We start from the raw sequence: 27,044 nt of genomic DNA on the forward strand, positions 1-27,044 counted from the left end.
ACAATACAGTTTCTTCTGAAATGTAAAAATTAAACATCTTCAGAAAACAAAGAAAAAATGTTATGTTTTAAACACTATACAATACAGGCAATCACAGTATGATTACATAGTTACATAGTGTCATTAAAAAGACCAGCAGTTTTTATAAAAATAGACAAAATTAATTTTACAAGTTATTAGGAATGCAGCTTCCTACACTTAGTTTATATTCAAATTAGACATATTCGGGAATAATATACAAGATTTCAAATAATTTCTGCAATAAAAGTATTTTACCCAAAGATGAGCACAGCAAAAGCGGTGTTGTGATACGTTATTGCTCTGACAAAATATGTCACAATAAATATTACGATAAAAAAACTCTTTCTTTCTTTCCGATTTTGAAACGATTAAAATTGTTATACAATTTGTTTTTAAATTACAAATTATTTGTGACGGTCCTTTAATAGATATTTAACACCTAATTTCATATATTTTGGCCGACATTTAGTGGATGCTGGCTGCGATATAAAAACATTGTTTAATGGAATTAACTTATATAGTAAAAATCATCAGGAGGGATTTTATGCGGCTGCCTAATAAAGGTGGATGCAAGTACGATGCGGACTGTATCTTTAACAGATCAGATTTTCATTTCAGTAGATCAGATCTAGAGCTATCAACACATACATTCTTACACTTAATCTACTGAAATTGTGTGATGGTCATGCCTTAATACATACAAAAATTGAGCTACCAATGGTGTAGAGTTTGATCAGACAGCACAGATGTACATGCAGACCTGGCTCTCTACTGGTGACAAATGCTTTTGATTCCAGAAGCTTAAAGGGGTTTTTTGACATGAAGGGACCGGAAGTATTTTTCTAAATTTTTGTATCTCTAGATCTATGTCTAGACCAATAACTCGTGTACAAGATTTCAGATCATTCGCTCACCCCGTTTCCCAGAAATAATCACTTTTATTGTGCAAATTGGCCCAAAAAAAGAAAACCTTTGCAAAGCTTTCCACCTAAATCGGACGTTAAAATCGCATAAAATTGAGTTTGGTTTTAAATTTAAATGTACCAGTTGATTTTCAAAAAAAATTTCAAAAATTTATCATTTTAGGCCCAATTGGACCTCAGTGGAGTTTTTTTAAAGGGACTAAAAGAATACAAATATCTAATCTTACCGGTGTAGTCTGGGAAGGGTAATCCCCGGTACTTGGATCCATTGCCAAAATGGCGTCCTCTTCCCTTTCCCCTTCATTGGGGATTAAAAACAAACATACCTCCACCCTACCACCAAATGGAGGGGTGTCAAGGTCAACCGCGACCGAAAACAAGAGGAAAGGGATCATTCTGGTTCATTCCTAAAACAGTAATGGTGTAAGATTTCAATAAAAATTTCTTACAAGTGACTTGTTAGCCTTTTCTTTTTTGAAATTTTCTTTTTCAGCAACTGATTTTATGAAGATGCATGGTGGCTGAGGCAAAAAAATTGAAATGACATTATTATAAATACATGTAGATTTTCTAATTATACAAAAAAAATGTATTAAATTTTTGCTTTAGGGGAAAAATTGCTTTCAATATTTTAAATTTTCCTTTTTATAAAGTTTTTTCTTTCTGTCAAAATACCCCTTTGGGTTTTTTAAGCAGAAAAAACAAGGGGAAAATTTTATTTTTTTATTAAACAGTGAATGTAATAAAGGGGCCCCATTGAGGGTTTGGTCTTGGTCCCCGGCCCCCCACCCCCCGGGACCCCGTAGGGGGTCATCATCATCATAAAGGTTCTTTGGCGGGGTTTTGTTTTTTCCGCGTGAAGTCCCGGGTTTTCGGACTACCGGGGTTTAAAAAACTTTCAAGCTTGGTCTTAATTTTTTTAAACAAGCCCCTCCAATTTTTTTTAAACAGTTTCTGAAAAAACAAAAAAAAAAAAAATTTACATTTTGTAAAATAATTTTGCCAATGCAAAAATTCAGAATTTTGGAAAATACCAATTTTTAAAAATTAAAAAAAAATTTTAAAAAATGGAAATTTAAAAATTTTAAAAACCAAATTGGGTTTTTTTTTTTTTGGTTAAAATTTTAAATAACACCCAACACAATTAGGAAATTATAAAAAACTTTCAATTTTTTAGGGTTGGAAAGCCCCTTAGTGCTTTTGGGAAAATTTTCCCTCATTATTTCGGGGACACATAGGTAAAAAATTTTTTGGTTGAACCTTTAAAATAACGCTGGCTTTTAATTTTTTAAAAATAAAAGAAAAAGAGTCCTTGAAAAAATTATTAAGTTAGGGGAAAAGAAATTCGGGAAATTCCAATTTTATAGAAAATGTTTTTTTAAAATAAAAACATTTTTTTCTGTATATGTAAAATATACATAATTTAAAATAAAGCTCTTACCCAGGAAAATTTTTAAAAGGGTAAATTAAAAATAAAAAATATTCTCCCATTTGTCATCCCCCCCTAGAAAAACCCTTTTAAATCACAAAAATCCCTTTTTAAATTTAATTTAGTATTTGTTTTTCCCATTTTTAAAAACATAAATAATAAAAAAATATTTTTAAACCCAAGGGGGAGAAAATCATGTTTTTAAAACCAACAGTCTTTTTTTCCAGTAGGATTTAAATTTTCTTTTTGGGTTTACAAAAAAACCATTTTTGGGTTGAATGTTTAAAATTTTTAAATTTCCCCAAAAGGGAAAGGGAAAGGCCCCTTTAAAGAATCCCTTAAAGGGGCCCTTTTCAGTTTTTAATTTTCTGGTTGGTTTTTTTTCAAACTAGGTATTTCAGAAATTTTTAAATTTGGAAAAGTGTAATAAAATATTAATGAAAGGTAAAATTTAACCCTTTCTTCAAGACAACATCCCAAGAGCTATTTATAAAAACAATATTTGGGAAAACAATTGTTTCAAAAAATTTAAAAAAGATCAAAAAAATTTTCCCAAAATTTAAAAATTAATAAAAAGGAGGGCCCAAATTTGGGGTTTAAAAGAGGTAAAAAGGGGGTTTCCCTTATTGTTTATGTATTTTATCTTTGGTAAATTTCGTTTTCCACCTTAAATCCTTTCATTTCACAATGATATGAGATGATTTATCTAAAAATAACATACTTTACGGTTTACCTTAATGAAAGCTGAAGGTTGCTTTAAAGATAAGAATAAACAAAATTATTTAAAAAAGTGAACAATAAAACAAAAAAAATTTAGTAAAAACTTGTTATAAAGAAAAAGAAATTTGTTTTGGCCCATGATCACCCTTCCCAAACTTTAATGTGGCAAAAAATCATGTCTTTACTCTGTTTTGAAATACAGGCCCAAAGGTAAAATAAAACATTCTAAAATGATATCAGTTTTTACTGTTTTTGGGAATTGAATAAAAAATTGATTTCCCTTTTTGGGGGAAGAATTAAAATTATAGCAGAAAAAATTTCAAAACCTATTATTAGAAAGGAAGCCAATTTGTTTTTTGCACAAAAAACCAAAACCTTTTTAATTTTAGCTACTCAAATTTTTTTTTTTTTAAAAGGTTTTCCCAAGGAAATTATGGGGGTTTCCCAAAAAAAAAAACAAGGGAAAAATTTTACTTCTTTAATCTGAAGGGAAAAAAGGGCCCTAAAATATTAAATTAAATTTTATTTTAAAATTTTTTAATGAAAATAAATTTTTTTTTTTTAAAAATTTTAAATTTTTTTAAAAAAAACTCTTTTTATTTTTTAAATTTAAAAATTTAAAACTTTAAGAATAAAAAAAAAAATTTTGAAAAAAAAATAATTTGAAAAAAAAGAATAATTTTATGGTTTTTTGTTTTAAAAAATAAAATATTTTTTAAAAAATTAAAAAAGAGGTGATAATAATTTTTTTCAAAAATATCCCCTTAAAAAAAAGAAATCTTTTTTTTGGGAGGTGATAATAACTATATTAAAAATTAATGCTTAAAAAGAATAAAAAATTTATTAGAGGTGAAAACAATTAAATTAATAATTTTCCCCCAAAAATTCATAGTAATTTTCCCTTTCCATTTGATATCATTTTCCCAGGACAAACTTGGCCAAAATTTTAAAATTAAAGGTTTTAATACCTCAAAAAACTTTAAGGGTCTGTTGAGGCTTCCCCAAAAAATCGGGAAAACTTTTTGGGTTTCCTTTTCTTTTTCTTCCACTCTGTATGATACAAATAAAATTTATACAATAACAACAAAAAATTTTTGGGAAAAATAACCCAGAGTAAAACCCTTTTTTTAAAAGACCTCCCTATTTGTTTGTTTTGTTTGTTTTTTTTTTACCCCTTTTTTCCCAACAGTTTTTGGGAGTCATAAAAAGAAAATTTTTCCCTTTTTAAAACCCAACCAATTCCTTTTCCGGGAGATTTTACCCCAAATACTAGACTCCCTTCCCTCCGAACTAAATACCAAAGCATCCCCCCGGGATCGAACCCACGCCAGAGGGGTAATTTGTTTAGAAGTCATCGACTCAAACCCCTCCCCAAACGGAGGCTTTAACCTACCAAAATGGTTTTCAATTAAATTTTCCCCCTTTTTTTTTAGCACCTGCTCCCCCAACCACCAGAGAAAAAAATTTTTACCTTATGGGAAACCCAAAAAATCCAAATATTTTATTTAAAAAAAAACTACTTTAAACACTCCAGTAATTTTAAATTTCATTAAAAAAATTTTAATCGGGTTTATAAAAAAGGGTTATATTTTAAGATCAAAAAAGAAAAATTTGTAGTATCTAATTGAATTGAAATGTGCACAACTTTAAATACTAAATTCTGTTTAAAGCAAAAACCCCTTTTTTTTGTGGAAAAATGGAAACCCCCCCCCCCCCCCGGGGAAATAAAACAGAAAACAATATGGTATTTTTTTCCTCATGCAGACCAAGTTTAAAAGCTGAAAAATATTATAAAAATATTTTAAACATCCAAAAGCTAGATTCTGGGGAATTCTGGAAAAACCGACATGTTTCTTTTTCCCTGCCCGAATTTTGGCTTGCCGTACCCCGTAAAAGGCCAGCCCCTTCCAAAAAAAATTATCATGATGAAAACGAAACTGCTTCGTCATTTTTAAAAAAACGAAAGAAATAATTATGTCAGCTTACCTTTTCTCCAGTTCCTATACATTTGAACCCTGCTGAAACTATCTGCCAATGAATAACACATAAAACACAATCCTGTGGTTCTTTTATTTGCGATTTTACAGAATTAAACATCAATTCCATTCCAGGCGAAGCCATTTTGACAGCTGTCACGCCAGAGTACTCTCCCTTTAGTTAAAGATGATTATTCGTCCTTTAAACAATTCGAGACAATAGGTTTTGCCCATTAAATTCTTAATTTACCACTGTTAAAACAATGACCAAATATAGGAAATTGATCAAGCAGATGCTATGGACGTGAAAGGTATCTTTTATAATTTTTCCATAAGTGTTTCACAGGTGTAAATGGTAAACAAAAAATTTTTTTTCAAAAGTTTTACTTTAACTAAATTTTAAACTAGGTTTCTGGAGCAGTACCCCTTTTTGTAAAAGTAAATAAAATATTTTTTTAACAAATTTTTAAATTCCCTTATTGGGATATTAAAACGGTGAGAAGAAAACAATTTAAACCCGGGGAAAAACATTTTAAAGTGGGATTTTTAAATAATTTTCACTACAATGGGGGAGCACGTACCCAATAGTGCTTGAAATTTCCTGATCAAAAAGTAGAAAAAAAAACTTTTTAAACCTTGTTAAGTGTAAAAAAAAAAAATTTAAAATTTTCTTTTATTGGCTAAATGTTCTTTTAAAAAAAGATTTTATTGTTTTAGAAAAAAAAAAGAAAATTCCCCTCCTACCCCTGAAATTTACTTTAAAAATTTTTTTAACACAAAGGGAAAAATTTTTAAAAAATGTTTTCCCAAAATTTTGGGATTTCAAACAATAGGGGGCCAAAAACTTTCCTGTGTGGGGTCTTTAAAAAAAAGACCTGTTTTGGGAAAAGGGCCCTTTTTAAAGTCAAAGTTTTAAATAAAAAAATGGGTTTTGGGGTTTGACCCTTTATGCTCTCTACTAAAAATCCCTTTAAATTACAAAAACAAATAATTTGGTTTAAAATGGTTTGATGAAATTTTAACTGTACAAAAGCAAAAACTTAAACAAAGGTTAAGCCCAGTCAAAAAGGGTAGCCCGAACTGTAACTAAAAATATTTTTTTTAAAAATAAGTATGACAAAAACTTGGAAACCCCTTGGGAAAATGCTTTAATTAAAAAAACCAAAAACTAACCCCCCGTTTTCTTAATCAAAATGTAAAAAATTTTTGGTAAAAAATTGGGACCAAGTAATTGGCTTTTTATTTGGAATATTCAAAAAGCCTTTTGTGAAAAAGGGGCAACTTTGTCAAAAGAGGGTTTGCCCTTTTGGTTGGGGGCAAAAGGAAAAGGGGAAAAAAAATATGGAAGAAGTTTTAAAAAATTTTGTTTTTCCCAAAAATTTTAAAAATTTTTGCAAAAAGGATAAAATTTTTAAAAAACAAAGATTTTTTACTTTTGGGGCAAAAATAAATTTTAAAAATTTTTTTTGTTAATTTTTTTGCAGAACTATTTAAAAAAATTTTTGTTAAATTTTAAGGAAAAAGGGGGTAATTTTTCGAAAAACCCAAAAATTTCCCTTTTAACATTAGGGGAACCAAAAGGGAAATTTTAAACCAACCAAAAAAAAATTTTTGGAAAAACTTTAAAATAAACTAACAAGAAAGGGGCATAATTTTTCAAAACCAAAAGGCCTTCCCCCGCCTTTTTTAAAACAATTCAAATTTTCCAAATTTGGCCTTTTAAAAAAAATATTTCAAAAATTTTTGAAAAGCTTAAAAATAAAATTTGTAAAAACTTTAATTTAAAATATACCCCCTAAATTTTTTTTTTTTTTCCCTTTTTTGTCATAATTGATTCAAAAAAAAATTAAAATAATTTGGTTGAGCCCCCTTTTCCTGTTTAAATGAAAAATTTCTTTTCACCAAAAATTTTTGGGTTACTGGAAACAATTAAAAAACCTATGTTTTAAATTTGGTTTTACCCCGAAGTTTTAAAAGGGTTCCCCTTTTTATTAAAAACAACTTTTCAAAAACAAACTTTGGCCGGCAAAATTAAAAATTTATTAAAACCATCCAAAAATAAAAAAAGATAAAATTTTTCCTTTTCAAAATTTTTTTTGTTTCCAAACTATCTATTTTAAAAATTATAAATTTTTTTTCAAAAACAAAAAGAAAAAAAAGAAAAAACTTCAAAAAATAATTTATAAATTTAAAAAACTTTAAAATTTTTAAAATAAAAAAAATAAAGTTTTTTTAATTTTTTTCTTAAAAAAATTAAATTTTAAAATTAACCCTCCCTCTATAAAAAATTAAAAAATTTTAATTTCAATAAAAAACAAAACCTCTGAATTTAATATTTTTTTTTCCACCAAATTTTAAAACCCAAACCAGCCTGGCCCCATTAATTTTTCCAATCCTAAACCAAGGCAAATTCTTTTGTGTTAACAAATTTTTAATTTTTTTTTAAAAAAAATCAAAAAAAAAATTTTTATAAATTTAAGGGCTTGAAAATTTCAAAAAAAAAAGTTTTTAAATTTTATAAAAAAATTCAACAGATTAAAAAGGTTTTATTTCCAAAAAACCTTTTGATTAAAAATATTGGGGGCCTTAAAAAAAGCCCAAACCCCTTTTTTTATGGAAAGGCCTCTTTTTAAAAATTAAAGATCCCCTTTTTAAAAATAAGAGGATCTTTTAAAAAATTAAATTTTTTTAATTTTTTATATGAGGGTTTTTAAAAAAATTTAAACCCTCTTTTTTATAATGAGGAAACCCCTTTTAAAAAAAACCCTCTTTTATATATATATGAGGACCTCTTTAAAATTTTTTAAAAAATCCTCTTAAAAATTTAAGTAGTATAATATAAGAATTTCCCTTAAAAATTTACGGGGAAAAAAAATTTTGAAAATTTTACATTTTTCTTGTTTTTTTTTTTTTCTACTACTTGATTTGTTAAAAACAAGGCAAAAGGGTTTGCAAGTTGTATTTTAACATATAAATAATAATAAATTTAAAAAATTTTTAAACAATTTTAAATTTTTATTACACAATTAAAAAACAAATAATTATTAAAATTTTTGTAACACTTTTTTTTTTTGTCTATTCCTAACTAACCAAATTTAAAACTAACCCTTTTGGGATAAGAAAAATAAAAAGTACAAAAAAAAATGCATATAAAGTTAGCATGTAAAACTTTAAAGAAAAAAACATACCCCCTAAAAAAAACAATTGAACCCAAAATATATACCCAAATTTATATCGAATTTGAAGAAAATTTCCCCGACCAGAATTTGAAAAAGGTTTTTTAATTTTTCAAATTTCCCTAAAGTTAATCATAATTTAACAGGGATTCTTTTAAACTTTACATACACCCTTAAAAAACCTTCCCCTAAAATTGGAAATAATGGAAATTTTTCCTTGGGGTTTGAAAAAAGGGGAAATATTTATTTTTTATATAGGGGGTTTTCCAAAAAATCAAAAAAAGGCAAATTTTAGCAAGGGTTTAAAAATAAATGTATAGAGTCTTGGGAATGAATGTAACCCTTTTCCCGTGCTTTTTTACCTATCAATTTTTTAGACCCTTTTTTTATTTCCCAAAAAAGTTTTCCTAAAGTTATGAAAAATATGGGGGGTGCCCTTTTAACCTTTAAAAACCCAAAAATAATTTTTAAAAACTGTTTTTTTTTCCCTTTTTCTCTTAAATTTTTTTTTTTAAAAGACCAAATCTCTTATCCACCTTTCAATTTTTTTTTTTTCTTTTCAAAAAGCAAATTGGGATCAAAATTTTTAAAATTTACAACAAACAAAAATAAAAACCAAAATTACACTGTAAACTATTAATTTCACCAAAAGGGAAAATTTACAAAAGAAAAAAAGGACCATTTTTACCCAAAAATAACAAAGCAAGGAAGGAAAAACACCAAAAAAAAAAAAACCTTTTAAAAAATTTGGGGTTTAAATTGGGACATGTTTGTTTCCAAAAGAAAATTAAATTTTAAAACAATGTTTTAAATATCATAAGTTAAATCCCGATAAAATAATGTACCATTATGGCATAAATAGTTAATTTCCCTTAAAATTCCTACACAAATTATCAAAGCTTAAAATTTATACTGTAATTGGTTTTTTTACATAAAAAAAACATTTTTGAATCAGAAATTTTTTACGAAATTTTACAAGTTAAAATGGGGGCCCTTTTTTTTTAATGGAAAAATACATGGAAAAAGGTTTTCCCTTTTAAAAAATTTCCTAAAAATTATTAAAAAATGGGAACAAAAGGGAAAAAAAATGTAAAGAACTTTACTAAACTCTGCTTATACAAAATCATAAAAATAAAATTTTCCCCAAAAAAGAATAAAAGGGATTTCAAATTTTTTAAAAAATTTAAATTTCAAAAAAAAATAAAAATTTTAAATTATAAACGAGTATAATGAAAAACAACAAAAAAAACCAGTCTCAAATTTTTGGGGTTTTTGGACCCGATTTTTTAAAATAAAAAAATTTTTAAAGAAAATTTCAAACCTGATTAACACAAATTGGTTTTTTTTAAATCTGTCAATTTTTTTCCCCTTTCAAATTTTTAAAAGATTTTTTAAAATTTTAAAGAAAAAATAAAAATTGTTTGTATAATTTGGGGATGTAAAAGACTGATTTTGATTTTTAAAAAAAAATTTAAAACAGAAAAATGGGAAAATTTTTTCATAAAATTTTTTGTTCAAAATTTTATTTAATTCCTTTTTTAATTTCCTTTTTACTTTTAAAAATCACCTGTAAACATAATCTAAATAAAAAAGGCAAGTAAAAATTTTCTGTACAAAAACATTGCCTATCATAAATAAAATATAAAAATCAAATCTAAAAGAAAAATAAAAAACTTGTTTAAAAACTGTTGAACAAGTGTAATTTTGTATATAACAAGTTCTTAATCAGAATTCATTTGTCTTTAAAAAAAGAAAGTAATGCAAATTGAATTACATCAACAACTTTGCTTTAGACAGTGCAAGGTTCTTGTCCATATAAACTATGAAAAAATAAAAGGCAGTGAAAAACTATTCCTTAAGCAAATACAAAAACAAAATCTTAAGGCCACAGCAAAGTTAGCATTCCATATGCTACCAATAAAACCCCTACACATTTCTATTTATAAAAAGAAAAAAAAATGAGAAAAAAAACTAAGAAAAAAACAAGGGTTACTCCCCTTTGCTAGATATCATTTGCCAATTTTTTTTCTGAAACACCTTAAAAACAAGCTATCAGAATTTTTCATATCAATATTTCTGCCTTTGAAGCAAACAGGTAATTCAAATACAATAGAAATAATGATCAAACATGTTACTAAATAAAACAAATGTTTAGGCCAAATGAAAGCAAACTTGAGGAGTGCTTTCCTTATTTAGGCCAATCATATACAAGTACAAAAAATGTACTTAATTGTTTGCCCATGAATCTTTACTATACATACTTTCCAACTTTCTCTAAGTAGTCAGACTCTATATGCATGTAATTCTAAGTTTTTGATCATGACTTTAACTGTTAAGATACATGTATGTACAGTGACCGTCTACCTGAACTCTTTTAGTTACATAATTATATCTTATAAGGGAAAGTCCTGAATTTTGATAATGGAACACCCTAACATTTGATAAGAGAAACCCTAACATTTGATATGGGAACACCCTAAAAATTGATTAGGGAACAACCTATCAAACCCTAACATTTGATAAGGGAACACCCTAACATTTGATATGGAAACACCCTAACATTTGATAAAGGAAAACCCTAAATTTTGACAAGGAAATAACCTAACACATGTATTTGATAAGGGAACACCCTCAAATTTGATATGGGAACATCCTAACAATTGATAAGGGATCATCCCATCTGTTTCAAAGCTGGTCTTCTTTGATCAACTCTACAATAATAGATTTCAATTACTTTAAAAAAAAATTGGGTGACGTATATTGCACATGAATCTCCTATATAATTTTATTACTTTTTGAGAGATTAGTTTACTATATATAAACGGTAATAAACAAAACTATGACATGATTATATCACTGCCCCTACAGGTACCCTACAGAAATACATCTACAACAAAAACTTTTGTTATCTCAACATTATACTAGATTATTTTCTTAAGGATAAACACAAGAATTCACTCAGTATGTCAGTCTTTGCGATCATTTAAGTTTAATCATTAGTAAAAAAATTTTGCTTGATATATTTTATTTATTCATTCATAAGTCCTAGTATTCATACTATTATAAGTATGAATATATTTGTACTGAGAAAGGGGTGCGTCCTATAAGCGGGCACTAAATTAAAACGCATAGTTTTCTGCAAGTTCCAACTGTTAGGTTTAAGAGGTTTTATTTTCTGAAATGCCAGATTTTGAAGCCAGTTGCTTTCATAAAAACCTGTTTTTGCTGGCCCCTACTCTTGTGAAAACTGTGATTACAAAGTTTAGGTTTATAATAAAGCGATATGTATTCTGCTTCTTTAAATGATATGTTATTATGTAATAAAAAATAAAATACAATCATATTTTAATATGACGTGATTTGCTGAGTAACTGTAAGAATTTTCTTAATTTGAGTGCATTTCATACATGCAACTGAAATAATAATTGTTACTAGCTGTTAATATCAGAATATGATATGAAAATTATAACGGCATTCAATACAAGAATAACTGATTACAGTGATAGAAAATTTGTTTTTAGGTGAATATAAAATATGTTTTCCAGAAAGTGACACATTTCAAATATGTGCAAAAGCTTTCGGCATGAGTGAAATACAAATATTATTTTACTTCAAGCAGATATGTTCCATTTTAACACTCTAACATAAATTCCTTTTACTTTTAATGCAATCTTCTTTATTTTTTAACAACTGAAGCTTCCCCTATAAATATCATCCAGTGGGTGATATAGGTATATATTTTTCACATGCAAGGAAGCATTTTTTTATGCTTGATAGTAAAACAAGAGTCTGGATAATGTAGAATTTTTAATGTTCAAAAAGGGTCATAATTCTGTCAAAATCCAAGCCTGGACAGTGACCTCCTATGAGCCATCAAATAAGTGTGTGAGGTTTCAACTCATTCCCTTCAGTAGTTTTGGATATACCAACTAGCACACGACAACTTAATCAAAGTTAACTTTAACACCGATTCATAGGTGAGAACAATACATGTAGCTCTCTCTATTCTAAGAATAGACAAGCTAAAAATCACCAGAAATCGTGACAAAACTGTGTCTTGTGCTTCAATACATCATGTTTAAAAAATGTCTGTATCTTGAAAATTTCTTTATTCAAAATTTCTTTATTTATAAATCTTTGACATCAAATATCTATTCCAAAAGTAAACAAAATATTATTATTGAATTCAAGAAACCAAATTTTGATGTCTTTCATAATTAAGTCCCTAAATCTGCTTTTAACAAATATAATAAACATTTTGCACCCATATGCAAGAAAGAATAAAATTGACGAGAAAAAAATCACAGATTATGGTAGAAAAATACATTTCTACTCCTCGAAATTACGAATTGTTTGGAGTAGAAAACAAATGCGACAAAACACATATGACTATGAGAGAAAAAAAGAGAGAGATAAAGAGAAAAATTTAACCTTGCTTGAACACAAAACTGCTTAAGATATAAATACATACAATTTACCACAAACTAGATTATTTATTTTTAGCATTTCAATTCAATCCTGCATAACAATGGTTTATTTTATGAATAAAATATGAATATAAGTACATATATGAAAAAGTCAATATTGACATATTTTTCGAGGGGGAAAAAATCAATGAATCAAAGCATATTAAAAATTACAGATGTATATATGATTTATTTGGAAATGAAGGATTGCTTGTTTTTAGTGAATATGGAATATATTTCACTTCGATGTGAAAAACTGCATTTAATTTTCACCAGCATAGACAACAAGTGAAATATGTAAAATATCACATCAAAGTAATATACAAATACCATATTCACAACAAACAAACTTAAATTTTCTTATCTTGTTATGTCAAAGACGAAATACAGGTAGTTGTCGCAAAGACTTATTAACAGTGAATAATATACATTATACCTCACTGATGAAACAATTTTCATAAATTAGCATGAAATATAGATAATTTTATCACATTTTCCACGAAAATACTTTCTAAATGTCAACAAAATCTTAATTCTCAAATAGCAGATTAACATTTTGCTAAATAGTATTTTTTTTTATTTGAGGTTAGGCTGTAATATCATATTTCGAAAAAGTTTTTCTATTTTTCAATTGTTCCTTTTTTTTATTAATATTTTTTTAATCATTCTGAAAAAAAAAGCCAGAGATCCATCTACATTGAGCTTTTTAAGAATCATGGGGAGAGAGAAACAAGTTGGCCGCTACATACAGAATCTATGTTCCTCTTTTGTTATGTTCTGTTTCATAATCACCTCTCAGCAAACACAAATTTGAACTCACTTCCTTGTCTCTATAACCCCCATCTCATTTTTATTTTTAGCTCTGTTTAATAATGTATGCACTTACTTTAAAAACAATATTTCCATACTTAAGATCATAACTATAAAACTGAAATAAAAATATTTTTATTCCCACTGCCAAAAACTCTAATAAACATTGTAGTTTCACTAAAATCTGTTTAAAAAAAAAACTATACAATTACAAAAAAATTACTTACATAATAAAAATTTAAGCATAAAGACAACCTATGTAACAAAAAAATAATTTTTGCCTCTATCACTCTGTCACTTTGGGCAATTCAGGGGAAATACTAGGTACATCACAAAACAATATAAAAGATCATTGTATATTCAAGGATGCCTTTTTTTCTAAGTTTTACTATAGAAAAGCAAAGAAAAAATGTTGATTTGTTTTGACTATACATATGGTGCTTGAGTTATACACTTTATGATTAAGGCATTTCCTAAGCAGAGGTCTGTATAGTTTATATAAGAAACATGAATATATAAACCCTGATCAATCCCAGGCATTCCAACATTTATGCATACCATCACATCCGTTTGGTGAACGCTCCACAGGTCGAGCGTAACTTTTATTTCGAAAAGAGAATCCTTTCCCAGAATACCAAAAACCTGCCGTTTTTTTCCCCTATGCAAAGCAAAATGGCACACAAAGGTAAAAACCAAGCAGATTTTCTATGTAAACCCTGTGAACTGTTTTTGGATGCGATCACTCGAGTGTGCTATGGTTTCGCTTGGTTTTATCAGGCTATATTGAACGATATCTAGAGAACGGCCTCAGCCGAAGAGTTGTCTGTTGTTGTTATAGCCTGCACGAATACTTCTATAGCCAATGAACACCAAGGTTACTAGGAAAATGAAAGACTACCTGTGAAAATGAAGAAGAAAATAATAAGCTAAATGAAGAACCAAATGTTTTTTTACAGTGTAATTTTCTTTCAATATTCTCAACTTATTTAACACTAAAACAAAGTCTGTGTTTGTTGTATACTAAAGCCCTCCCTTGATTTTGCCTTTCACAGTGACATATCAAAGCAGCCTACAGCTTTTTTATTTTTGTAGGAAAAATAATTCTATGATGTTTCAAACTTAGTATTTCAGTAATTTTAACTTGGAAAAATGTATATATCACTGTCAGAGCTTCTTCAAAACAGCATCGTCTACTGGTCATGGGCAATGTTCTAACCAAAGTTATATGATAAAGCATGACTGTAAAATTAATCAGACATGGATTTTACATTTAGAGGAACTCCACTGAGGCCAAAAAACATAAAATTTCAATTTTCTTACATATATCAGCTCGGAATTTACAACAAAAAGATATGCAGAAGATAATTTAGAATTATACTCAGAAATAAATTGGAAATTGTATTTTTATGCTATTCTTTGCCCAATTTTAGTGAAAAGCATTGCAATATTTCCAACAATAGGTCATTTTTTTCTCAATTCATTTGAGTAGAACCACAAACCTACAATCATGCTAGAAAACATCCTCACTTGTATATGAATACAACAGTGAAAATATTTCATACTTACCGACTTTCATTAGAACTACTCATAGGAGAAGAACTATCATCTAAATTGAGCTCAATAATTTGTCTTTTAGTTACCTCTACCTAAAAATGTAATTATAAAACACATGTTATAAAATAATCAACACTATCCACAAAACTGTTGACACAGCAGTCTTGTGAAATTATGATTAATAAGAGCCCCCCCAACCCTATACACATGCATCTGTGTGTATTTGTATTATTTGATGCACAAGCTGGGAACCTACGTAAAAGCACTCAGATTTACAATACAGGCATTCTTTATAAAACATGTACAAGCTCGTGCTTTGGACATTAATCTCCTGTTGGTATTGATGCTCTAACAACAATGAAAGCACTCACAAACAGAAATCAAGACAACAATAAAATATGGCATTAATTTTCTACTTTTTGGACACAGCTTTTAGGGAATAACTTAAATTTCTGTGCTTTGGCAATACCTTATAAATTAATTATTAATTCGAAAAAAACCTTATTGTAAATATAATGTAAAGGGAAAATGAGAATAGGACAAGCAAAACAACAAAAAAATATTGATCAGAAATAATTTATATCCCCTTTTTTTGGAAGGGGGCAAAAAAGCATAAAGATTGGGCATGGTCTACAGAAAATAAAGATTTTTACAGAAACAAAGCAACCAAACCAACAACACAGATGCACACCAAATTTCATTTTCATCATCTCATATGAAAAATCCCCAATCATATGACTATATATCAATACAAAAGTCGTCCAGACAAATCAAACAATGTAACTTACTAACCAACCCACTACTATATAAGCCAAAAAAAAAAATTCCATACAAAGTTGTAGATATAGGGGAAATAGCAAGGAAAATATTGTGTTTCAAGGCTTAAGCAAGGCAATGGGTTCTCTTCAAACAAAAGCAGACAAGATGCTTTTTCTTTCCCTTAAACTATAAGCTCCGGGGGGAATTCTGTGCTCCACTAGTGATACGAATTATACATCTACCTCGGTCTCGACAACTTTTTGCACAAGTTGTAGCCTCTGAATTGTCGGTTTGCCCGTTTTTTCATCAATAACCTCAACAGTTTTGTGCGAGACTTTCTCATCTATCACCTGACATTTCTCCCGGACAGAGGTATCACCGGGCCTCTTGCAGATTACAAGCTTCACAGGGGACATACTAGACAACTGATTTACCTGAGCCTTTCATTAGAGCAGCATGTAAGAAACCACATAATGATAGTGTGAAGTTTTCAGTTTCAAATACAGTATGTTTTTCTTTTTTACATTTCAGATAAATATAATTATGTAATTCATTTAGCTTACAGCATAGTCAAAGAAAGATAACCCCGTGTGTGTCCGAAACCATGTACTAGTACATGTACATAGTGAAGAATTAATTTCAAATACCTCATCTGCGACGTAAACCCCTTTAAGAGGGTTATGCTTCCAGGCAAGTTACTTCTCTGTGAGGGTAACTCCTTTAGGAGAATAACACCTTCCCCAATTTTCTCATGCAGAAATACTAATTTTTGTTATGTATATTCATACATAAAATTTCTAAGTCTGGAACTATTCCAAGATCACTTTTAATAATTACATTGTCAGTGCTTTAACATGTATGGTATTCTATAACCAATCAATTTCTATTTTTCACTGTCTACTTGTTAAATTATGTCTCCAGTAAATGATGCATTTTCATTTTTGAGATTCCTTACTGCAAACACATTGGAAATATGGATAGATAAAGGCAATTCTATGGGGAATGATTATGGTGCAACTTCTTTATGAGGGTTACCTTTTGTATCTTTGCTGCTAAGTTGAAATTGTTTTCTTACCTTACAGTCAATTGTTTAATGAAATGTTCAGATTCTCTTCTAATCCTTATACATGTTATACCATAGGACAAAATGTACTTGATTTTATGTTGTTTGTGTATTTTTTTTTTTTCATTTATGTTCTTCTTTTTTTTCTTAAGGACAGCTCAACTTATACAAGACATAAAACAATCACAGTACCATAGAAATAATTGAAGCAATCTTCCTACTTTTTAGATTAACACACAATATCTTTTATTAATTTTCCCACTGAATAAATTCAAAAACCACCACAATTTAAAATCTTAAAACCAGATTCGTTATGATTCACTTAAACTGCAATAATTTGTTCAATATCCCCAAAATTATTACTTTATTACTAATTAAATTTATTATTTTTAATTAAAATGGAGCACTAAAACACACAGTTCTTGTTGAAAATTGACCCCCCCCCCCCCCACTTTAACCCCTAAAAGAAAGAAATGTTTGTATTTTTTCTTTCTACATGTATTTTTTTATTTTTACATTTTTAGTAGGATTTCAAAATCTGGATAAAGTCTGATCCCTTAGATGTACTAACCACAATAAAATTACATGAAAATTGCAGGCTCGGTTTGACTGAGTCCGTACATGAGGGATAGTAGCGAAAAAGTGCAACATCCCTCATGCCCTAGCACCCCTAGATTTTTTTTAAGTGGCAACTTTCAAGTAAAATTGTTCAATTCTTCATAGAAGATAATTGACCTGTATGTGGGACTTGTAACATCATGATACAGTGGACAAATATCTCACCTCAGAATCTCCATTCTGGTTGGTGGCTGCCTTGCTGCTACTTTTACTATCATCATTTTGAAGCTCTTGAGCTTTAGCAATGACAGCTTGAGCTCGTATAGCATCATCTTCAAGGTCCTTCATCCTGTAAAACAAGTTTTCAACAATTATAAATGTAACAACTTCTGTAATAAACTTATATCTATACCACTTAAATATTCAAACATGCTGTTGTCCAAACTAATTATGTTCAATTTTTGTCTAAATTTGGATCAGAACATTTTTTTTCACTTCATACTTTGAACTTTTTAAAAGTTTGTATTTACCTGATATCAAGATCTACCATATTTCTCATTATTTATGATCCCACCCTAATTGCCACCCCCCAAAACCCAGACATAGAGGCAAGCCTATGATTGGCTAACAGGATAAGTTAAGATAGTACAGAATAATGTGAACCTGTGTTTTATAATATGACAATGTTATGTATTAATTGAACTGTTCAATGGACTGTGTATTGTTATATGTCAATGATATCATGTACTGTTATACGTCAATGGAATGGAGTATTGGTATTTGTTAATGGATCTAATTTCATATGGCACTGAAACTGTGCATTGTTAAATAATATTGGAACTGTGAATTGTTATATATCAATGGAACTGTATATTGTTGTGTGTTAATGAATCTATGTTGTTATATGTTAATGGAACTGTGTATTGTTATATGTTGATGACTTTGTGTATTTTAATTTGCCAATGGAACTGTGTATTCTTATGTCAATTGAACTGTTCAATGGAATTGTTTATTATTATATGTCAATGGACCTGTGCATTGTTTTATTACTAGAAAGAAATGCTAGAATGTTGTACCTAACTCAAGTCAAGTGTCTATGCTTTGATGACATAACTTCCTGGCTACAGAAGCTTCAAATTACTGTATCTAACAAATGATTAAGCTGCTTTAATGCTAGACCGTAATTTACTATCTCTTGTTTCCTTTAAATTCACTACCCTACATTTATGTTCATACATAAATATCTTTAATGACTTTTACTTATAGCAAATACATTATTAGCATTTACACACAAGCTTCATATTTTTATTTTTTCATTCATCTTATTTTTATATATATATTTTTTTTTTGTTGTGTTCACACCAACACGTTATAGATCATAGTTACGGCGACTTTCCATCTATACTAGAAGAGGAAGACCTGCCCGCTCTTCTGTGCATTATTTCAGTAGAACCACAAGCGTTCCATAAGCTAGGTGGATAGTTTCCTCGCATGAATGAATCTATCCCTGGCAGGAGTTAAACCCTCAATGGTGAGGGGCATGTGGCTTGAAGACATACATGTATTACATTCATACAATATACAAAAGTGGTTTGCACTGGCATTCTTGAATATGTGATAATACATTGTGTATAAATCATTTCCTGATAAATGCTACATATGTCTGATATCTCTGGGGTATATTGCAATGCACTTATAACCTGCTCCTTTAAAATCATTACCATAAAATTGCATTATGAACCATAGCCCTTGCTCTGCTAAATATGTGTAACAGACTTTTTCACCCTTGAATAATGAACTGTCCATTGTAAATTTGAGAGATTTCAATTATCAAAATAATGAAATATAGCAGCCTACACGGAAGCCTGGCTACTTCATTGTGTTAAAATTCTTCCATGATCATCAAGATAGACAGTTCTGAAATTCAAGACATGATAAAAGCCCATTTCACAATTTTAGTTCTTGTCTTCTTGTGAATATATGGATACAAGAAAAAAACAGTTCATACAAACTGTCATAGAAATTCTCATGACAACAACTATAGTCTAAGATGTCAAAACATTTCTGTGTGTTGCTTTTGTTTAGTGTGATTTTACAATTACAAACATTAAAAGACAACATTTTAATGTTCTCACTAACATGACATGGCACAACAACAACTAGAGTTAAAGAACTTAGATACATGCATTCACAGACAACATAAAGAGATAGACTAAATTTATAACAGGCTATATTTAGTTAATAAAACGTAGAAATGACAAGTCATTGAAATATATGAAACATAAATATCAATCCATTACATGAGCAAATAAATAATGTGATAAAAACAATATGATTATGCACAAGACAAAAATAATATCAGTTTTGCAGTTTTCACTACGGAGTGCAGATGTACTAATACTTGTTGCATTAGAAATGTGTTTCTAGTAAAAAAAAAAATAGAAACTGAAATTGTCAACTTAGTGCAGTAATAGGTTAAGTCCTTTGAAAATTTAAATAGGAAGGAGTTAACCAGTTATTACACTAAGGTGATGAATTGTAGTTGAGGTGTATACTTCATTGTTGTACGTCCTCAATTAAATTTTCAGCACAGACTATTGTATACTGTACTGAAAAATGAAGATCACTTCCCAAGTGCAATGTAACAAAATGTTTGTAGAAAATATTGTGATTAAATCATACTTTAAGGTAAAGAAAATTTTGCCCATTGCTGGTCTCTTTCTGCCTAAAAGATGAAAAAAACAAAACTTTTGTAGTTTAACATGTGAATAACAGCAATGTTTTGTTTATGACTATTTATAGCAAATGTACTTAAAAAATGTACAAATTTTTAAAAAAGTACATCACTAAAAGCAAAAATTTCATATTGCTTACAAAACCAGTAACGGACAAATATATTTTCTTAACCTAGAGAAGAAAGTAGAGAAGACACGCACCTAGCCTGCCGTGAGGCCGCTCTTTGCTCGGCCTGTATGGCTCGTTCTTCTGCCGGAGATAATTTATGACCTTGTGATGGCCCACTTGACATTTGGACATTATTTGAAGGGGTATGAGCCGTCGAGGGGTCCAGTGTTCGCATCACATTGGGGGGACTAGTAACAAAAACAAGAAATCATGCACTGAACTAAATACAGACATTATTATAAAGAAAAGCTGTTTGTGAAAAAATAAGAATATACCTAAGCAATATTTAGGTTTGATTTTACATGCCTTTAGTAGAAGACAAAGAGAAAATAAAACAAAATCCATTCTAGCCTCTTTAATCCGAACATAAACTTAATTAAGTTTAAAGCGGACAAAGTTTTCATATTTTTTCTTTCTTTTTCTCACATCACTGCATGTATCAGTTGATGTGAACAAAATCTTGTTAGCAGAAATGCATTACAATAACTAGAAATGTGTCCATAGGACACGGATGCCCCCACACGCCACTGTTCTGTCAATCTTATGACTCTAGGTCAAATATTTTTTGGACTACATGTGCCACAAGTTGAAAACTAAAAATCAACAAAGGGCCATAATTCTGTTAAATTTGGTCGCAGCAAAAATTCCTACCTTTACTACCATCTTCACCTTAAGGTTGTTCATCCCTGGAAGTTTAAGCAAAATCTGCCATCCGGTTTAAGAAGAGTTGCGTTCACAAATTTCTACATAGTATATATTGAAAAAAACAACAAAGGGCCATAATTCTGTTAAATTTGGTCGCAGCAAAAATTCCTTCCTTTACTACCATCTACACATAAAGGTTGTTCATCCCTGTAAGTTTAAGCAAAATCTGCCATGCGGTTTAAGTGGAGTTGCATTCACAAAATTTCTACATAGTATATAGTGAAAAAATCAACAAAGGGCCATAATTCTGTTAAATTTGGTCGCAGCAAAAATTCCTTCCTTCACTACCATCTGCACATTAAGGTTGTTCATTCCTGTAAGTTTAAGCAAAATCTGCCATCCGGTTTAAGAGGAGTTGCGTTCACAAAATTTCTACATAGTATCTAGTGAAAAAATCAACAAAGGGCCATAATTCTATTAAATTTGGTCGCAGCAAAAATTCCTTCCTTTACTACCATCTACACATTAAGGTTGTTCATCCCTGTAAGTTTAAGCAAAATCTGCCATCCGGTTTAAGAGGAGTTGCGTTCACAAGATTTTGGGACGTACGGACGGACGGACGGACAAGTGCAACGCTATATGCTCCCACATTGTGGGGGCATAAAAACTAGCAACAAGAGCCTCCGACTAGCGGCCATGCTATACTTTTTCTTATTATAAAATACTGGAAGAATTTTATACATTGTAGTAAAGGTAACTCCTACAAAACAAGATTTTCTTGTAACAAATCCAATTCAAATTTTTTCTTTGACCTTGACAGTCAAGGCCATTCAAAGGCCAAGTTCACATTTGAACTAATCAGTCAGTTTTTTCATATGTTCTTTTGTCCAAGTATGAATCATATCTGTAAATAAATAACAAAGTAAATTTTAAATTGACCTTGATGGTCAAGGTCAAAATTTGAGTTTTGTCAAACGGGTTCTTTTGTCCAAGTATAAATCAAATTTATAAATAAATAGCAAAGTTATGGCCAAATGTAGCAAAATTCTCTGATTAGTGTATAGGTCAAATTCAGGTCAAGGTCAAGTTCAATAAATCTTCTTTAATGTCTTGTCTTAAGGATTGTATGAGGACAATACACTCATTAATTACAAAGTTATAGCCAATAATAAGCAAAAATTGAAAATACAATATCTTGACCTTCAAGGTCATGGTAATTTGTAGGTCAAGGTCAAATTGATTTGATCTTATTTAAGATATTGTCCTTTGGGTAGTTGTGCTCAAGTATTATTAGATCAAGTATTATTGATTCCTAAATAAGTTATTGCCATTATAGCAAAGTCTTTAATTTGACCTAAAAGGTCAAGGTCATTGATGAAAGAATTGGACTTTTTTAAGGTCTTTTTCAAAAGACTGTTGCTTCCAAGTATTAAAACAATCTATTCATTAATAACAAAGATATAGCTTATTGCAACATTTAAACACTTGACCTTGAAGGTCAGTCATTTATGAGTCTAGGTCGATCAAGTTCAATCTGATATACTTAAAGTCTTGATCAAAGGGTTGTTATGTCAATGTATGAAGACAATCCATTAAGAAATAAGAAAAATAATGACCCACTTCTTGATAGCAACTGAAATAGGAACAACAACCTGACTGTGGCAATAGCTTTAAATTTTTCCTCGAAAAGTCAAGCTAAAAATAACTTATTTCAGCACAAAACACAAACAGCTTGGAGTAAGTGATTACAAGATAAGTTTCAACAAAGCAAACAAACAAAAGTAAAAGACCTAAGATAAAAATAATAAAAATCTTTAAAAATTCATATTCATTAATTTACATTCATTCAAATTACATCAAACTATACCATGTACATGCATAGCATGTTCAAACAAGCTTAATAAAGTGAACAAAAAAAATTGGTGAGGTGAATATATTACAAAATGATTCAGTTTGATACATAATTTGATAAATAGGTTTACTAACTATATTGTCATGCGTTTTCCTGTATTTAACTTCAGGGATTTACTTTTCACAACACTAGCTAGGTAGACTTTATGGTCACAAGCAAAAAGAAAGCATTGCATGATGGATGAATGAATATCCCGAGTTTAAACCCTTGCTGGAGGATCAAGGCTCAGCCATCAGTATAGTGCCAGGCCATCCAGCACATCCATGCAGTCTGACCAGGCTCTATCCTTGTGGCAGCTCAATTACTGTCTTTTTAATTAACAGTCTAAATTTGTTCCAAATTCAAAGCTGGAAAATCCATTACACAAAATGAGCCGGATAAAGATAATCATCATATATGTAACATTGTAACACGCTTCACAATATTCCCCTATCAAACAGATACGGCAGTCAAGTGCACGATATATGCAAGGAATGCTTACACGTAATATGATGTCAGATATGACATCAATAAACCAAATGACATCAGGAAAATTACTTCTAGGCTTAATGTAGTTAAACAAATTTTTACCAATTCTCTTTTTTATAAGCATGTTAGAACGGAAATAGATTTTTTTTTTTGTTCATTATAGTACAATAATGCAAGGTTTTTCATGAAATGTTTATCAGCCTTCATGATAATATTCCTACGCATTTAAACTCGAACTGTGCATTATTCTACAACAATGCACACAGAATTGATATCAATTTCCTAATTAGAGCCCAACAAGTTCATCTATCAAAATTAGCACTATCAATTTACCCTGCTAATACATGTTACCAACTGGTTATTCTTTGATTTCAGATCTATCCATTGGTAATGTCAGGGAATATTTAACATCAAAATAATAAAATTTAGCACAATCCGAGTTACCAGTTTAATCAGACTGCAAATAGGAAGCTGGCCCTTTAATATCATCACATTATATTGATTTGATACTTGAGAAAATTGATATGCTGAAGGAAATCTAATTTGTCATCTATAGGGAACATCTAATTTCTTGGGGCATTTGTGTATCTTTTTTTTTTCATTTCCTATTAAAATCTGCAACAAATAATTCTATATTTTATCTGACAAAATTGATCCATGTGCATGGCGAAATGAAATAAAATTAAGAAGACTTTGAAGAGACCCCATCACATTTAGCTGAGCCACATAAAAAGATAATGAAAAACATCAAGAGTGCAATTAAGTTCTTTAACAGCTATTAGCAAAGTAAGAACAAAATTTGTTTATGGCTGGTTTTTTTCTCCTTTTTTTCTTTTCTTTTTTTTTAAATTTCAAAACTGATGATCATGAAGATATTATATGCATATCAAATAAAGACATTAAGCAGAAAATATGCTGATCAAATAAAGAGTTGATTCTGTAATAGTAAAAATATTGAATATCGATTTGTTCAACTGGTATGGCATTAATAGAGTAGAACCAGAGATTTTGCCTCTGTAAAAACAATTTGCTCTATTCCTGTAAACAAAATCTTATTAAGGACATAATAGGGGACTTCAAATGATTTTTTATTCTTGTTTGTGATCAGCTTATTTTGACAGCTATTGTAGCATTATACACATGTGTCATGTTGTGGTGACTCATTCACTGCTCTATAACAAACATATGGCCATGAATCATGTGACCTGAAATAGTTCATATTATAATGCTGCAATCAATTTTACTCATACATTCCATTATCAAACAGAGGGGGCAGTCTTTTTACATTTTAGATAGTTGTTATATTCCATCCTTTTGTCATTATTAATTATTGGTCAATGACCATTATTATAGCCAATCTTTTGAACTATATAGCTGATTAAGCCCAACTTGACAATGAAAAAATTACCACAATGTCACTTTAACCAACAAGATTGTGGTTAACTTTGCCAGGACTTCTGTCACAGACTACTACAAGGGCACACTACCCTGCCTCTCTATAGTTGTATCACCTTCCAACAGGGTAAGGGCTAAAATTTCATTTTACTTTCCATGGAATTTAAACAAACTTCTGTAAAAGTTGTCTCCATAAAATGAATCTGTTCAGGTCACATGATTTCTAAGACAATAATGCTACATAATTATAGTAAAAAGCAGCATGCAAAAAAGTGATTAGACAATATCTAATAAAACTGTTAGATAATTAGGAGATAAATTATTTTACCTAATTCCCAGACTGTTTTCATACAAAACAGTGTAAAATGTGTGTTAGTAATAAAATTTTACATTGAAATACCACCAATATTTCATATAATTGATATTTTACAATTCATAATACTACATGTTTGGCATATTAATTATTATTGGATAATCTGTTAATATAATCTAAAACACTGTTGTTAAATGATGTATTGATTTTCCTGTTTTAATCAAAGGAAAGGAAATGTGCAGAATTATAAATTATTAATTGGCTTTGAACAGGTATAATATGATCATGTATAAATGACCTTGGCAATATTACTACTTGCTAAATTATAATTAATTTTACACCTTGACCATTAACTTAATGCTAAATTATAATTTATTTTATACCTTGGCCATATAATCTGTGTCAAAGTATCTTGGGCATCAAAATACCAAATAATGTACATTTACAATTTATAAATAAAGGTTTATAAGAATTTATATTTAAACAATGTCACCACTGCCTTAGTTAGGCCAAGTAAAGTTTACTTTCAATCCTTACACTGACCATTCAGAATAACCTTATATTGCTAAAAGTCACTTTTTTAACTTGATATTTGCGTCCATAACTTTCACCAGCAGCTAGATTATTCTCAACTATTCATCTAGAACATTCAGCTATTGTTGATATAATTATCATAAGACAACAAAGAAACAGATAATCATTCGTAGATTCATTGCTACAATGCAGTATAAACATATGCTTTATGTGATTATTTCGTTTACATTTTGTTTGCAATGAATCCTCGACATGAAACACAACACTGAATTATCATTATCTAGAATCTAGTTACTGTTATACATGTATATATTAATGGGTGTGGCTTTCTGGCAGGTGGGGGTTGGGTTTCACTTACCTAGACAGAACTTTATTATACTCTTCATCCCCGCTACCAACACCCTCAGACACTTTAGATAATAATTCTTCCTTTGACATCCGCAGAGCTTTGTCAGCTGTCAATACAATGAAACAATCTAATTAACAAATATTCGAATAAAAATTGTACATTGTATTCTAGTTGTCCAGGTTTATATGTATCTTCTCATTAATAAATATAGAAATATACATTGTACATTGTATTCTAGTTGTTCAATTCTTCATATTCAACAATTCAAGAGTGCAAATTTAGATAATATCTGTTTGAAATATTTCTTATTTATCGAATCCACTAAACATCAACATATTCTAGTTTTATGAATGGGGATAAACAATATATTAGGGTGACAAAATAAGTTTGTAAATAAAAGCCTCTTTTTTTAAGTCAAACTCAAAGGACCATGTTTATTACACCCGTTCAAGTACATTTATTTTGCAAAATAATACAAATTTACAATGGGGAGATGGCTGAAAAATAATGTGACAAAAAATTATGGCAAACCCTTGTTGTATGAATTTTGATGTCATATTAAATTTTACTGCAGTCGACTTTTTTTTTAAATTCTTAGAATATACTTAAGCCAAAGCTGAATTGTATTTGCAAAAGTCCAAGGAGTCTGTGCAAAACATAGGGCGAAACTGTGCACCTCTTGTGAAAAGCCTGAAACTCAGCACAGTTGTGGGATAATAAAATACTTTTCATTTAAGCCTGGATTTTGTGAATCCAATAATGGCCACCAAAATCCAAGATGGTCACCATATTAATATTGTGCTATTCACAGAAGGTGCACAATTATTCCACTGATTTCTCGGATTACATTGACTATATTCATGAAACAAATCCTATATTTACAAATAAAAACTTTACACCAAACATCCATATATCTTAAAACTTTATTAATGTTATCAAATTAACAAAAAAAAAAACCACAATCAAAAATGATAAAAACTCAAATAATGATAGAAAATATAATATAAAAAAATCAAATTTTACAAACAAATTTGAAAACTAAAAATTCACAAAAATGACAAAGTACAGA

General features: G+C 29.3%; 1 protein-coding gene across 1 annotated transcript in view; it reads right to left on the reverse strand.

Annotated features, from left to right (window-relative positions):
• Nucleotides 1-10,459: 10,459 nt before the first annotated feature.
• LOC132716904 (protein scribble homolog) overlaps nucleotides 10,460-27,044 on the reverse strand; it is a 74,510-nt gene continuing 57,925 nt past the window's right edge. The window contains exons 36-41 of the mRNA XM_060700238.1: nucleotides 25,985-26,081; nucleotides 20,392-20,547; nucleotides 17,681-17,804; nucleotides 16,077-16,274; nucleotides 15,088-15,167; nucleotides 10,460-14,419 (exon numbers count right to left, since the gene is read on the reverse strand). Of these exons, the coding sequence (XP_060556221.1) occupies nucleotides 14,416-14,419; nucleotides 15,088-15,167; nucleotides 16,077-16,274; nucleotides 17,681-17,804; nucleotides 20,392-20,547; nucleotides 25,985-26,081 (659 nt within the window). The 3' untranslated portion in view covers nucleotides 10,460-14,415. The remainder of the gene's footprint in view (nucleotides 14,420-15,087; nucleotides 15,168-16,076; nucleotides 16,275-17,680; nucleotides 17,805-20,391; nucleotides 20,548-25,984; nucleotides 26,082-27,044) is intronic.

The sequence above is a fragment of the Ruditapes philippinarum genome, unplaced genomic scaffold (genome assembly GCF_026571515.1).
Source record: "Ruditapes philippinarum isolate M1 unplaced genomic scaffold, ASM2657151v2 ctg4772_1_1_1_1, whole genome shotgun sequence".
NCBI classification, from domain to species: Eukaryota; Metazoa; Mollusca; class Bivalvia; order Venerida; family Veneridae; genus Ruditapes; species Ruditapes philippinarum.